This window comes from Procambarus clarkii, chromosome 39, assembly GCF_040958095.1.
Source record: "Procambarus clarkii isolate CNS0578487 chromosome 39, FALCON_Pclarkii_2.0, whole genome shotgun sequence".
Taxonomy (NCBI): domain Eukaryota; kingdom Metazoa; phylum Arthropoda; class Malacostraca; order Decapoda; family Cambaridae; genus Procambarus; species Procambarus clarkii.
The window spans coordinates 24,085,188-24,100,305 of NC_091188.1; the positions used below are offsets into that span (position 1 = coordinate 24,085,188).

A 15,118-nucleotide genomic window follows, 5' to 3' on the forward strand; every position below is an offset into this window, starting at 1 on the left:
CACTCCCCGGCCTCCCAAGTACCACAACAACACACACCTTGGCCTCCCTCTACCACAACCACAAAACACACACAACCTGATCTACAACTACCACAACCACCACACACCCTGGGCTCACACTACCACAGCCACCACACACATCCTGGCCCCCCTACTACCACAACCACCACACACCCTGGCCTCCCACTACCACAACAACACACACCCTGGCCTCCCACTACCACAACCACCACACACACCCTGGCCTCCAACTACCACAATCACAACACACTCTCTGCCCTCCCACTACCACAACCACCACACACACTCTGGCCTCCAACTACCACAACCACCACATACACACACCCTGGCCTACCAACTACCACAACCACCACACACACCCTGGCCTCCCACTACCACATCCACCACACACACCCTGGCCTCCAACTATCCCACTACCACAACCACTACACATACCCAGGCCTCCCATTGCTCCACTACCACAATCACCACATACACCTTGGCCTCCCACTACCACAACCACCACATGCACCCTGGCGTACAACTACCACAACCACCACACACAGCCTGGCCTCCAACAACCACTACCACCACATACACCAAGGCCTATCATTCCCACAACCACCACACACACCTTGTCCTCACACTACCACAACCACAACACACATCCAGGCCTACCTCTACTACAACTAGAATTCACACCCCTGGCCTCCCACTCCCACAACCACCATTCACACACTTGCCTTTCACTACCACAACCACCACACACACCCTGGCCTCCCACTACCACAACCACCACACACACACCTACCCTGGGGTCCCACTACCACAACCACCACACACACACCCACCCTGGCCTCCCACTACCACAACCACCACACACACACCCACCCTGGCCTCCCACTACCACAACCACCACACACACTCTTGCCTCACACTACCATAACCAGCACACACGCACCCTGGCACCCTGTCTACCACAACCACCACACACACCCTGGCCTCTAACTACCACAACCACCACACATACACACCCTGGCCTCCCACTACCACAACCAGCACACACACACCCTGGCCTCCCACTACCACAACCACCACAAACACCCTGGCCTCCCACTATCACAACCACCACTAACACCCTGGCCTCCCACTACCACAACCTCCATTAACACCCTGGCCTACAACTCCCATAACAACCACACACACCCCTGCCACAACTATCATTCACACCCTGGCCTCCCACTACTACAACCATCACACACACGCTAGCCTACTACTACACACACACCCTAGCCTACCACTACCATAACCACAACACACACATCCTGGCCTCCCACTACCACAACCACCACACACCCCCTGGCCTCCCACTACCACAACCACCACACACCCCCTGGCCTCCCACTACCACAACCACCACACACACCCTGGCCTCCCACTACCACCACTCACACCCTGACCTATTACTATCACAACCACCACACACACCCTGGCCTTCCACTACCACAACCACCACACACACACACTCTGGCCTCCCACACATCTCTTTCTCCATCTCCCTCTTTTTCCCTTTCTGCCCCAATGCCCACATCTATCCCTGAGCCCCCCCTGACTAATGCAACCTCTCTTCCACTCTCACTACCCATGCTCCATTCTCCCCTCTTCCCCCCACCCCTTCTATCCTTCTCCCCCCCCCCCAACCTCTCATCCTCTATCTGACTCTCAGCCTCAAGCGACCTCACAACCCCCCTATGCCTCTCAGACTCTCCCAAATTTTCAGACCCAGTATGTCCTTCCTACCTCAGACCTACTTACCAGGCCTTACTTTCCGAGACCTTCCTACCTACCTTTCAAAATGACCAGACCCCATTCGCCCCCCAGGCACTCCCAGACCCCATTCGTCCCCCAGAAAACCCCCTGATCCCCCCAGTCCCGCAGAGAAGGGGTGAACTATGGTACCAGAGTTTCCAAGAAGTCTCAAGGTTTAGTACACCAATGTTGATGGGGTATCTAATAAAGCCCAAGAGATAAAAGAAAGAGTTAGTGAGGCATAGTTGCAATAGTGAAAACTAAAATATATGGTATGATCTCGGATGCAATCTTCCTAGAGTGGTACCTGGTGATAAAAAATTAAAGGACACAGTAACAGGGAGGGAGAGTGGCACTCCTAATAAAGCGGAAATGGAAGTTTGAAGACCTGGAAAATCGGGATTCCAATGAACGCACAAGCTCCATACCTGGAACTCTGACAGTAGATGGGAGGAAAATTGTGATCTTGGTAATCTACAATCCCCCCCAAACATCAGAAGGCCCAGGCAAGAGTATGTTCATCTATACAGGGCATGTATAGATGAACTGCAGAGGGCAGCAACATTAGCTCACAGAATGAGAGCGAAACTGCTGGTCATGGGGACCTAAATCATGGCGAGGTAAATTGGGACTCAAGGAATCCCCATGGCGGGGAAGAAACATGGGGAGCAAAGTTAGTAGATGTTATAGACAGGAATTTCCTAACACAGCATGTGAAGGAAGACACAAGGGGAAAATGGAAGGGGATACACCGAGCATATTAGACCTGATTTTCACTCAGAAAGCAGAAGACATCGAGAATTTGGATTATGAAATACCTCGAGCTGCCAGTGACCATTGTATCCTAGTCTTTGGCTACATGATAGAACTCATATATGTGACCAAGGGACAAGAGGTCTGGGAAAGGAAAGTTGACCACAGGAAAGGGGACTACAGGAGGATAAGGGACTATCTGGGAGAAGTGTTGTGGGAGGAAGAAATTAGAGGAAAAACAGTCCAAGATATGACGGACCTAGTCATGCGGAAATGCATGGAGGCCGAAGAGAGATTTATACCAAAAGTAAAGGAAAAAGGTAAGATGAAATATAATAATCCATGGTTTAATAGACAGTGTCAGGAAGCAAAAATGGGAAGCAGAAGGGAGTGGAGGAAGTATAGAAGACAATGGACAGAGGACAGCAAGATCAGATGCAACAGAGCTAGGAATGATTACATTAACATAAGAAGAGTATCGGAAAGAAATTATGAGAAAGATATTGCGATCAAAGCGAAAAAGCAACTTAAATTACTACACAGCCTCATAAGAAGACAAATGACGGTGAACGACCAAGTGACAAGACTAAGGAAAATAGAGGGGGGGAGGAATATACAGAAAGTGACAAGGAAATCTGCGAAGCACTGAATGCCAGCTTCAATGAAGTGTTCACAACCGAGCCTGAGCAGCTCCCATTGTTAGACGAGATTACCCTAGGATAAAGACACATATATAGAGGTGACAGCAGAGGGGTTAATGAAACAGTTGACAACACCAAGATGCAACTAAAGCAGTTGGACCAGACAAAGTATCACCGTGGATAATAAAGAGGCAGTGCAGGCCCTGAGCGTGCCTCTGGCAAGGATCTTTAATGAGTCACTTATATCGGGAGAATTGCCTATTGCTGGAAGAGGGCAAATTTACCGATTTTCAAGGAATGGGATGGGGAGGAAGCACTTAACTATAGACCTGTATCACTGACAAGCATCCCCTGTAAAATACTTGAAAGAATAATTAGGCTAAGACTGGTTGCACATCTAGAGAACATTAAGTTTGTAAACAAACATCAACATGGGTTCTGGCAAGGGAAATTTTGCCTAACAAACCTTTTGGAATTCTATGATAAAATAACGAGGATAAAACAGGACAGAGAAGGTTGGGCAGACTGCATATTTCTGGACTACCAAAAGATCTTTGATACAGTACCGCACATGAGACTGCTATTCAAACTTGAGGCAGTCGGGAGTAAGCAAAAAAGGCCCTAGCCATGGGTAAGGAACTTCCTAACAGGAAAGAGCCAGAGAGTTATGGTAAGGGGCGAGAAGTCGGACTGGCTGACAGTAACGAGTGGAGTACCTCAAGGATCGATGCTGGGACCATTTCTATTTCTAACTAGCAGTACCCGGTCACGTGTTGCTGTGGCTCAGCAACGCATGTGCGTTGCTGAGCCACACCAACATTCCTTGTCCCACAATCCTCCCCACCATTCCCCTCTCACCCGTCTCCTCAGCCTCCCAACAATTCCCCACTCCACCATCCCCTCTTCCTTCCCACCTTGCCCCCACTCCCCTGTCCCTTTGTCCTCCCCACCATTCTCCATTCCCCCATCCCCTAGTCCCCACCATCCCAAACATTCCCGTCCCCTCGTCCTTCCCCACCATTACCCCGTCCCTTGTCCCCTCGTCCACCCCACCATCTCTCATTTCTGTCTCCTCGTCATCCCCACCATTCCCCCCTCCCTCGTCTGATGTCTTCCCAAATAATCTGATGTTCCCATCAGAAAATTGGGAACATCAAGTGATCTGATGTTCCCATCACTGCAATATAAGAAAAGCAGTTAAAAAATAAAATGAAAAAATAAAAAATAAACTATACTGAAGAAATGAACGGTATTGTAAACAATTCAGCTCAATTCCAACCCAATTCACACAAAATAATTAAATCAAAATGAAAAATATTCAAAGTCTATGAAAATTCAATTTATCAATGCAATCAGAAACATTGAAATGGAACTGTAACATATTTAGTATAGCATGTGTGTGGCACTTACATGTATCAGATGGCGCTGTTTTTCAAGAAAAGTATAGTTTTACCTGTCACAGGTGTGGCATCTATACTTATACTTACGAAGTGCACGGTATGGTAAACATTACAGCTCAATTCCATCACAATGTCACACAAAATAATTCATTAAAAAATAAAATAAATCGAAATCTATGAAAATAAAATTTAGCAATGCAATCGGAATCATTGAAATGGAATTCGTGACATATTTAGTATAGCGCGCATGTTGCTATTATGAGCAACAGATGGCGCTCTTATTCAAAAATGCATGTTTTTACCTGTCACAGGTGTGGCATCAATATAGTAGGTATATAGAAAGACGCGCCTATTCGAATGCAACATTGTGTCAATATTTCAAAGCAATCGGTGAAGAACTTTCGGAGATTACAGCGTGTGTTGCTCTTACGTCCAACAGATGGCACTGTTTTTTAAAAAAAAAAGGATTTTTTTTCCTGTCACAGGTGAAGCTTGTATATAGTAGATATATAAAACGATGTACCAATTCGAATGCAACGTTGTGTCAAAATTTCAAAGCAATCGGTAAAGAGGTTTCGAAGATTTCCTTCACATGAAAAACACATGTAAAACACAGTTTTTCAGAAAAAGCATGTTTTTTTTACCGCCACAGACGTGACATCTATATAGTATGTATATAAAAAACTAGCCGGATGCGAATGGAACGTTATGTGAAAATTTCAAAGCAATCGGTGAACAACTTTCGGAGATTAACGATTTTGAACAAACAAACATTTCCATTTTTATTTATATAGATATACGTTAAATGACATGTTTACAGGAGTAGAGTTCTACATGTCGATGTTCATGGATGACGCAAAGTTGGTTAGGAGAGTTGTGACAAATGAGGATTGTAGGATCCTCCAAGAGAACTTGAACAGGTTGCGGGGATGGTCAGAGAAATGGCTACTGGAGTTCAACACGAGCAAATGTAAAGTTATGGAAATGGGATTAGGTAATAGGAGACCAAAGGGACAGTACACAATGAAGGGGAAATGCCTACTTGTGACGACTCGAGAAAGAGATCTGGGCGTGGACGTAACACCTAATCTAACTCCTGAGGCACATGCAAATAGGATATCGACAGCAATGTACTCTACACTAGCAAAGGATTGAACATCATTCAGAAACCTAAGGAAGGAGGTATTTTGGGTTCTTTACACTGCCTATGTGAGGCCAGTCTTGGAGTATGCCGCACCATCATGGAGTCATTACCTGAAGAAACACATAAGGAAATTGGAAAGGTTCAGAAGTTAGCAACAAGATTAGTCCCACCGTTATGAGGGATGGGGTATGAAGAGCGCCTGAAGGAACTGGGTCTTACGACACTAGAAAAAAGAAGGGAACGGGAGGATATGACAGGAACGTATAAAATACTTAGGGGGGATGGACAGAGTGGAAATAGACGAAATGTTCACACGGAATAATAACAGAACGAGGGAACATGTATTGAAACTGGATACTCACAAGAGTCACAGAGATGTTAAGACGTTTTCTTTTAGCGGGAAAGTAGTGGAAAAATGGAATGCACTTAGGGAGCAGGTTGTGGAAGCAAATTGTATTTATAATTTTAAAAGTAGATATGATAGGGAAATAGGACCGGAGTGCTTGCTGTGAACAACCAATGGCTCGAAAGGCGGAATCCAAAAGTCAATGCTCGATCATGCAGGCACAAATAGGCGAGTACAAATAGGCGAGTACACAAATTACAGGTCAAAATACCCAACAAACCCTGTTTATATCCACAGCCGCTACATTCAGGTGATTGGCACTGTTTTCTCTCTTGGTAAATTTACTTTCTTAATAAAATGCGGATTCTCTCCCCACGTTTGCAGTCAACAGTATCCGGTATTTAGTTTTTTCCACTTCAATAATCCGCTTCATCAATCTGGATTAGCTTGTGGGGATTCATAACACTGTTCTCAATGTTGGGGATTGTTTTGATGGCGGAAATAATAGGATGTGTGGCAGAGGGAAGATATGAGGGGAGAGAGAGAGAAAGAGAGAGAGAAAGAGAGAGAGAGAGAGAGAGAGAAAGAGAGAGAGAGAGAGAGAGAGAGAGAGAGAGAGAGAGAGAGAGAGAGAGAGAGAGAGAGAGAGAGAGAGAGAGAGAGAGAGAGAGATAGAGAGAGAGAGAGAGAGAGAGAGAGATAGAGATATATATATATATATATATATATATATATATATATATATATATATATATATATATATATATATATATATATATATGATGTATGGAGGAAGGCGGACCGGGAAGAGTGACAGAAAACAGAGGGAGTAAGGGTTTAATAGAGGGAGGAGGGAAGACAAAACGAGTGATGGAGGGTGGGAGGGAATATGAATGAAGCAAAGGGAGAGAGGCACAGATGGGAGTAAAGGAAAACTGAATAGATATGAGAAAATAATATAAACGAGAGAGAAGCCGAGGAAGCGAAAATTAAATAATGAAGAGGAAAATTTAAAAATCGAAAACATGAATAAAGAATTAATGAAAAGCCACAGTATCAAGAGGAACACCCTTGAGGAGCAGTGATAGGAGGAACACCCTGGAGGAGCAGTGACAGGAAGTACACCCTGGAGGAGGAGTGATAGGAGGAACACCCTGGAGGAGCAGTGACAGGAAGTACACCCTGGAGGAGGAGTGATAGGAGGAACACCCTGGAGGAGCAGTGACAGGAAGTACACCCCTGGAGGAGGAGTGATAGGAGGAACACCCTGGAGGAGGAGTGACAGGAGGAACACCCTGGAGGAACAGTGCCAGGAAGAACACCCTGGAGGAGCAGTGCCAGGAAGAACACACTGGAGGAGCAGTGACAGGAGGAACACCCTGGAGGAGCAGTGACAGGAGGAACACCCTGGAGGAGCAGTGACAGGAGGAACACCCTGGAGGAGAAGTGATAGGAGGAACACCCTGGAGGAGCAGTGATAGGAGGAACACCCTGGAGGAGCAGTGACAGGAGGAACACCCTGGAGGAGCAGTGACAGGAGGAACACCCTGGAGGAGCAGTGACAGGAGGAACACCCTGGAGGAGCAGTGACAGGAGGAACACCCTGGAGGAGCAGTGACAGGAGGAACACCCTGGAGGAGCAGTGCCAGGAAGAACACCCTGGAGGAGCAGTGACAGGAAGAACACCCTGGAGGAGCAGTGACAGGAGGAACACCCTGGAGGAGCAGTGACAGGAGAAACACCCTGGAGGAGCAGTGCCAGGAAGAACACCCTGGAGGAGCAGTGCCAGGAAGAACACCCTGGAGGAGCAGTGATAGAAGGAACACCCTGGAGGAGCAGTGACAGGAGAAACACCCTGGAGGAGCAGTGACAGGAGGAACACCCTGGAGGAGCAGTGATAGAAGGAACACCCTGGAGGAGCAGTGCCAGGAAGAACACCCTGGAGGAGCAGTGCCAGGAAGAACACCCTGGAGGAGCAGTGACAAAAAGAACACCCTGAAGGAGCAGTGCCAGGAAGAACACCCTGGAGAAGCAGTGATAGGAGGAACACCCTGGAGGAGCAGTGACAGGAGGAACACCCTGGAGGAGCAGTGATAGGAGGAACACCCTTGAGGAGCAGTGACAGGAGGAACACCCTGGAGGAGCAGTGATAGGAGGAACACCCTGGAGGAGCAGTGACAGGAGGAACACCCTGGAGGAGCAATGACAGGAGGAACACCCTGGAGGAGCAGTGCCAGGAAGAACACCCTGGAGGAGCAGTGATAGGAGGAACACCCTGGAGAAGCAGTGATAGGAGGAACACCCTGGAGGAGCAGTGACAGGAAGAACACCCTGGAGGAGCAGTGATAGGAGGAACACCCTGGAGGAGCAGTGATAGGAGGAACACCCTGGAGGAGCAGTGATAGGAGGAACACCCTGGGGGAGCAGTGACAGGAGGCACACCCTGGAGGAGCAGTGACAGGAGGAACACCCTGGAGGAGCAGTGACAGGAAGAACACCCTGGAGGAGCAGTGACAGGAAGAACACCCAGGAGGAGCAGTGACAGGAGGAACACCCTGGAGGAGCAGTGACAGGAAGAACACCTTGGAGGAGCAGTGACAGGAAGAACACCCTGGAGGAGCAGTGACAGGAAGAACACCCTGAAGGAGCAGTGCCAGGAAGAACACCCTGGAGGAGCAGTGATAGGAGGAACACCCTGGAGGAGCAGTGATAGGAGGAACACCCTGGAGGAGCAGTGATAGGAGGAACACCCTGGATGAGCAGTGATAGGAGGAACACCCTGGAGGAGCAGTGACAGGAAGATCACCCTGAAGGAGCAGTGCCAGGAAGAACACCCTAGAGGAGCAGTGATAGGAGGAACACCCTGGAGGAGCAGTGACAGGAAGAACACCCAAGAGGAGCAGTGACAGGAGGAACACCCTGGAGGAGCAGTGACAGGAAGAACACCCTGGAGGAGCAGTGACAGGAAGAACACCCTGGAGGAGCAGTGACAGGAAGAACACCCTGAAGGAGCAGTGCCAGGAAGAACACCCTGGAGGAGCAGTGATAGGAGGAACACCCTGGAGGAGCAGTGATAGGAGGAACACCCTGGAGGAGCAATGATAGGAGGAACACCCTGGAGGAGCAGTGATAGGAGGAACACCCTGGAGGAGCAGTGACAGGAAGAACACCCTGAAGGAGCAGTGCCAGGAAGAACACCCTAGAGGAGCAGTGATAGGAGGAACACCCTGGAGGAGCAGTGACAGGAAGAACACCCTGGAGGAGCAGTGACAGGAGGAACACCCTGGAGGAGCAGTGATAGGAGGAACACCCTGGAGGAGCAGTGACAGGAGGAACACCCTGGAGGAGCAGTGACATGAGGAACACCCTGGAGGAGTGACAGGAGGAACACCCTGGAGGAGCAGTGACAGGAAGAACACCCTGGAGGAGCAGTGACAGGAGGAACACCCTGGAGGAGCAGTGACAGGAAGAACACCCTGGAGGAGCAGTGACAGGAGGAACACCCTGGAGGAGCAGTGACAGGAAGAACACCCTGGAGGAGCAGTGACAGGAGGAACACCCTGGAGGAGCAGTGACAGGAAGAACACCCTGGAGGAGCAGTGACAGGAAGAACACCCTGGAGGAGCAGTGACAGGAAGAACACCCTGAAGGAGCAGTGCCAGGAAGAACACCCTGGAGGAGCAGTGATAGGAGGAACACCCTGGAGGAGCAGTGATAGGAGGAACACCCTGGAGGAGCAGTGATAGGAGGAACACCCTGGAGGAGCAGTGATAGGAGGAACACCCTGGAGGAGCAGTGACAGGAAGAACACCCTGAAGGAGCAGTGCCAGGAAGAACACCCTAGAGGAGCAGTGATAGGAGGAACACCCTGGAGGAGCAGTGACAGGAAGAACACCCTGGAGGAGCAGTGACAGGAGGAACACCCTGGAGGAGCAGTGATAGGAGGAACACCCTGGAGGAGCAGTGACAGGAGGAACACCCTGGAGGAGCAGTGACAGGAGGAACACCCTGGAGGAGTGACAGGAGGAACACCCTGGAGGAGCAGTGACATTAAGAACACCCTGGAGGAGCAGTGACAGGAGGAACACCCTGGAGGAGCAGTGACAGGAAGAACACCCTGGAGGAGCAGTGACAGGAGGAACACCCTGGAGGAGCAGTGATAGGAGGAACACCCTGGAGGAGCAGTGACAGGAAGAACACCCTGGAGGAGCAGTGACAGAAAGGAACACCCTGGAGGAGCAGTAACAGGAGGAACACCCTGGAGGAGCAATGACACGAGGAAGTACACTCTGGAGGAACAGTGACGATGACATGGTACACAAGTTAAGGACACTGGCCTGTTATTCACTGCCTCTTGCATGTCACCCTTTTTGTGTGTTGGGACTATATTAGCCGACTTCCATATTTCTGGTACGTCTTCCTTCTCCAGTGATCTGCTATACACCATGGAGTGGCAAACAAAATACTTCTGCACAGTCTTTCAATACGCATGGTGAGATTCCGTCCGGAACAACAGATGCCTCTTAACCTCATATCTGGTAATTTCCAACCCTTCCAAGGCCTCTTGGTTTATTGCCACTTCTCCTACCTCAGGGACTTTATTCGTTCTATTGTGAAGACCTTCTGGAATCTCTTGTTGAGGTCATCATATACCTCTTTGTCTTTCTCTGTGTACCTGTCCTCACCCGTTTCAAGTTTCATTACCTGATCTCTCACTGTTGTTTTCCTCCTGATGTGACTGTGGAGCAGTTTTGTTTCGGTCTTAGCTTTATTTGCTATATCATTTTCATACTGTGTCTCTGCTTCTCTTCTCACACTGGCATACTCGTTTCTGCCTCTCTGGTATTTCTCTATGCTTTGAGGTGTTCTGTTATTTTGGAAGTTCCTCCACGCCCTTTTGTTCCTTTCCTTGGCTTTCATACATGCCATATTAATTCAACCATGGATTAATGTTAAGTTTCATTTGTTTTCTTTTGGGCCGGGATAAACTTATTTACTGCCTCCTGACACTTTTGGGAGACGTAGTCCATCTGTCTTGTACGAACTTAGTTCTGAGTTGTGTGTCCTATGGTATTTCTCTTAGGAATTTTCTCATCTCCTCATAATTTCTCTTTCGGTACGCCAGCCCTTGTTTTCTAGTTCATTTGGGGTGAGGGGGTGGGGGTGGGGGGAGATTACTCATAGCTCTACCAAGTACTCAAATATCAGTACACTGTGATCACTCATTCCCAAGGATGCTTCCAACTTAACTTCAACTTATATCCCACTCATTTAGGGCAATATCAGATCAAGCATGGCTGGGTCATCTTCCCCACATATTCTTGTCGGTACCTTGATGTGATGGCTTAAAAAATTTCCTGTTGCCACGTCCAGCAGCTTAGCTCTCCATGTGTCTGGTCCACCATGTGGGCCTCTATTGGTTGAAGTCTCCCATGATTAATAGTCTGGATGCGTTCCTACTAGCTACAGAAGCTGCTCTCTCTATTATATTTATGGTAGCCATGTTGTTTCTATCAAATTCCTGTCTGGGTCTTCTGTCATTTGGTGGTGGGTTATGTATGACTTCTACTATAAGATTTTGTCCCCCAATTGTTATGGTACATGTTATGTAGTCACTGAAACCTTCACAGCCCTGGATGTGTGAGAATGTGAGTGTGTGCGTGCGTGCGTGCGTGCGTGCTTGCGTGCATGTGTACGTGCCTGCATGAGTGATCACGGGCGTGCGTGCGTGCGTGGTGCTCCACACTGCTCCCGACAACTGCTCAGTCCTGCGAGGACTCCACTCCATCCAAGTGCTTTTTCGAGTAGATAAAACTTTTACTACTATTTTTATGGACCGTTTCTGAAATTCCATTTTGGAAGCATATTGGCCGGCGCGGCCACACGCGCCGCGCCCTAACTCTCCAAAGTTTCATATATTTGTGCACAGTGTATTGTGGCAGGAGGTCCTTGTTGCACTCACCCCCCTGCACCACCCCAGGCCCAACCCTCTCTCCTGTGAACATGTCTAGGGGAGAACATGTCTCGGGGAGAACATGTCTTGGGGAGAACATGTCTTGGGGAGAATATGTCTTGGGGAGAACATGCCTTGGGGAGAACATGCCTTGGGGAGAACGTGTATAGGCCAGGTTGACCAGTCCAGCAACAAGGAGGCGTGGTTGAGGAGCGGCCGGTCAGAGGTGACGCTAAGTCCCGAAATCATGTCAAGGTAACAGCAAGGTAAGGTAGGCGTTCACTGAGGAACATGACCACACAGTGATGTATTTACCTACACTGTGTGGGGCAGTGTTGTGTCCCGTGGACTGCTGTGAAGCAGTGTTGTGTCCCGGGGACTGTTGTGGGGCAGTGTTGTGTCCCGGGGACTGTTGTGGGGCAGTGTTGTCCCGTGGACTGTTGTGAGGCAGTGTTGTGTCCCGTGGACTGTTGTGGGGCAGTGTTGTCCCGTGGACTGTTGTGAGGCAGTGTTGTGTCCCGTGGACTGTTGTGGGGCAGTGTTGTGTCCCGTGGACTGTTGTGAGGCAGTGTTGTCCCGTGGACTGTTGTGAGGCAGTGTTGTGTCCCGTGGACTGTTGTGAGGCAGTGTTGTGTCCCGTGGACTGTTGTGGGGCAGTGTTGTCCCGTGGACTGTTGTGAGGCAGTGTTGTGTCCCGTGGACTGTTGTGAGGCAGTGTTGTCCCGTGGACTGTTGTGAGGCAGTGTTGTGTCCCGTGGACTGTTGTGAGGCAGTGTTGTGTCCCGTGGACTGTTGTGGGGCAGTGTTGTGTCTCGTGGACTGTTGTGGGGAAGTGTTGTGTCCCGTGGACTGTTGTGAGGCAGTGTTGTGTCCCGTGGACTGTTGTGGGGCAGTGTTGTGTCTCGTGGACTGTTGTGGGGAAGTGTTGTGTCCCGTGGACTGTTGTGGGGCAGTGTTGTGTCTCGTGGACTGTTGTGAGGCAGTGTTGTGTCTCGTGGACTGTTGTGGGGAAGTGTTGTGTCCCGTGGACTGTTGTGGGGCAGTGTTGTGTCTCGTGGACTGTTGTGAGGCAGTGTTGTGTCTCGTGGACTGACCCAAACCTTATTAGTTAATTTAAATCTAAAGACACCATGAGTCTCAGGATTGAATATGTCAAAAACGTAATTCTCTAAATTAAACTAAATTGTGGGTAATTAAATAAACTAAATAATACCCCTCCTTCCGGTACTCAATTAAAACGCATCATAAAAATCGGGGAAGGAGGTGGAGGCCACGATGGAGCAGCGGCAGCTCTCGCTGGTCATGTTGTATAGGGCCACGACCTGTGTTAGTGCTGCTAATCTCTGACATGACTTCGCTAAATCATTGGAAAGTGCTGAAGTTCAGGTTACCGGTTAATATTTCATGTGTCGCTATATCATGTTATTTTATTTATTAACCGGTTATCTTGCAGAGTTAATCACCCGTAACGGGTAACGGTCTATTAATATTAATTAATTACTATTAATTATGTCATATCTACAAGGTAGATGTTGTTTTGCAGTATTTACAATGTAACATTCTGGCAGGCGGAATAGCGACTGCGTGAGACATTAGCGCAGCTTGACTGGTTGAACATGACACACGAGGGTGCCAATACCACGAGGTGCAAGATACGACCCAGACCACGTGATCCACGTGTCCATTCCTTGTTAACCTCGCCACATTCTCCAGTGACAGCTAAGCTTGTCCATTTCATATAATTAACCATTATTTAAATAGTAGAATACAGTATATTATATTAGTAGAATATAGATATATTCTACTAATAATAGTAGAATATATATATAAATATATATATATATATATATATATATATATATATATATATATATATATATATATATATACTATATATATATATATATATATATATATATATATATATATATATATATATATATATATATATATATATATATATATATATATATATAATGTGTATATATATACACATTAAGAAGTCAACACCAGCAATCAACAGCCAATTAATGCACAACTATATTCTACCCACCTCAAGACTCCGCTCCAATATATATATATATATATATATATATATATATATATATATATATATATATATATATATATATATGTCGTACCTAGTAGCCAGAACGCACTTTTTGGCCTACTATGCAAGGCCAGATTTGCCTAATAAGCCAAGTTTTCATGAATTAATTGTTTTTCGACGACCTAACCTACCTAACCTAACCTAACCTAACTTTTTCGGCTACCTAACCTAACCTAACCTATAAAGATAGGTTAGGTTAGGTTAGGTAGGGTTGGTTAGGTTCGGTAATATATCTACGTTGATTTTAACTAAAATAAAAAAAAAATTGACCTCATACATAATGAAACGGGTAGCTTTATCTTTTCATAAGAAAAAAATTAGAGAAAATATATTAATTCAGGAAAACTTGGCTTATTAGGCAAATTTGGCCTTGCATAGTAGGCTGACAAGTGCGTTCTGGCTACTAGGTACGACATATATATATATAAATATATATATATAAATATATATATATATATATATATATATATATATATATATATATATATATATATATATATATATATGTCGTACCTAGTAGCCAGAATGCACTTCTCGGCCTACTATGCAAGGCCCGATTTGCCTAATAAGCCAAGTACCACAGACGAAAGTTCCAGCTTTTCTCTTTTTTTTCTTTATGTGACGAGGCCATGCCCCTAGCTTTTGAAACAGCCGAACACCAACGCGTTACCGTCACATAAAGTGGGGGACTGCCCTAGGAGCTTCACTCAGGTACTGGTGCCAAGTAGTAATTTATGGTAAGCGTATTTGGCTTTGGTAACGTAGCTTTTACTATTTTTCATATTCAATTTCATTTTTATATGGTGCTGTGTGTATTGTGCATTCCGAGAGTAGCATATAGTGAAGGTGAGACAACTTTGGATTACGTGGTGACTGTAGGCCTCAGTCATACTCTTAATTGGTCATCTCTCCCTCCGTGTTATTACTCGTGTTTACCATATTTTGTCCCTTGGATATTTCTC

The 15,118-nt window shown here is 47.1% G+C and overlaps 1 protein-coding gene across 1 annotated transcript in view; it reads left to right on the top strand.

The window, feature by feature from the left end:
• LOC138372628 (apolipoprotein A-I-2-like) overlaps positions 1–15,118 on the top strand; it is a 42,369-nt gene that overhangs the window by 9,722 nt on the left and 17,529 nt on the right. The window contains exon 2 of the mRNA XM_069338122.1: positions 2,520–2,882. Coding sequence (XP_069194223.1) covers positions 2,520–2,882 — 363 coding nt within the window. The remainder of the gene's footprint in view (positions 1–2,519; positions 2,883–15,118) is intronic.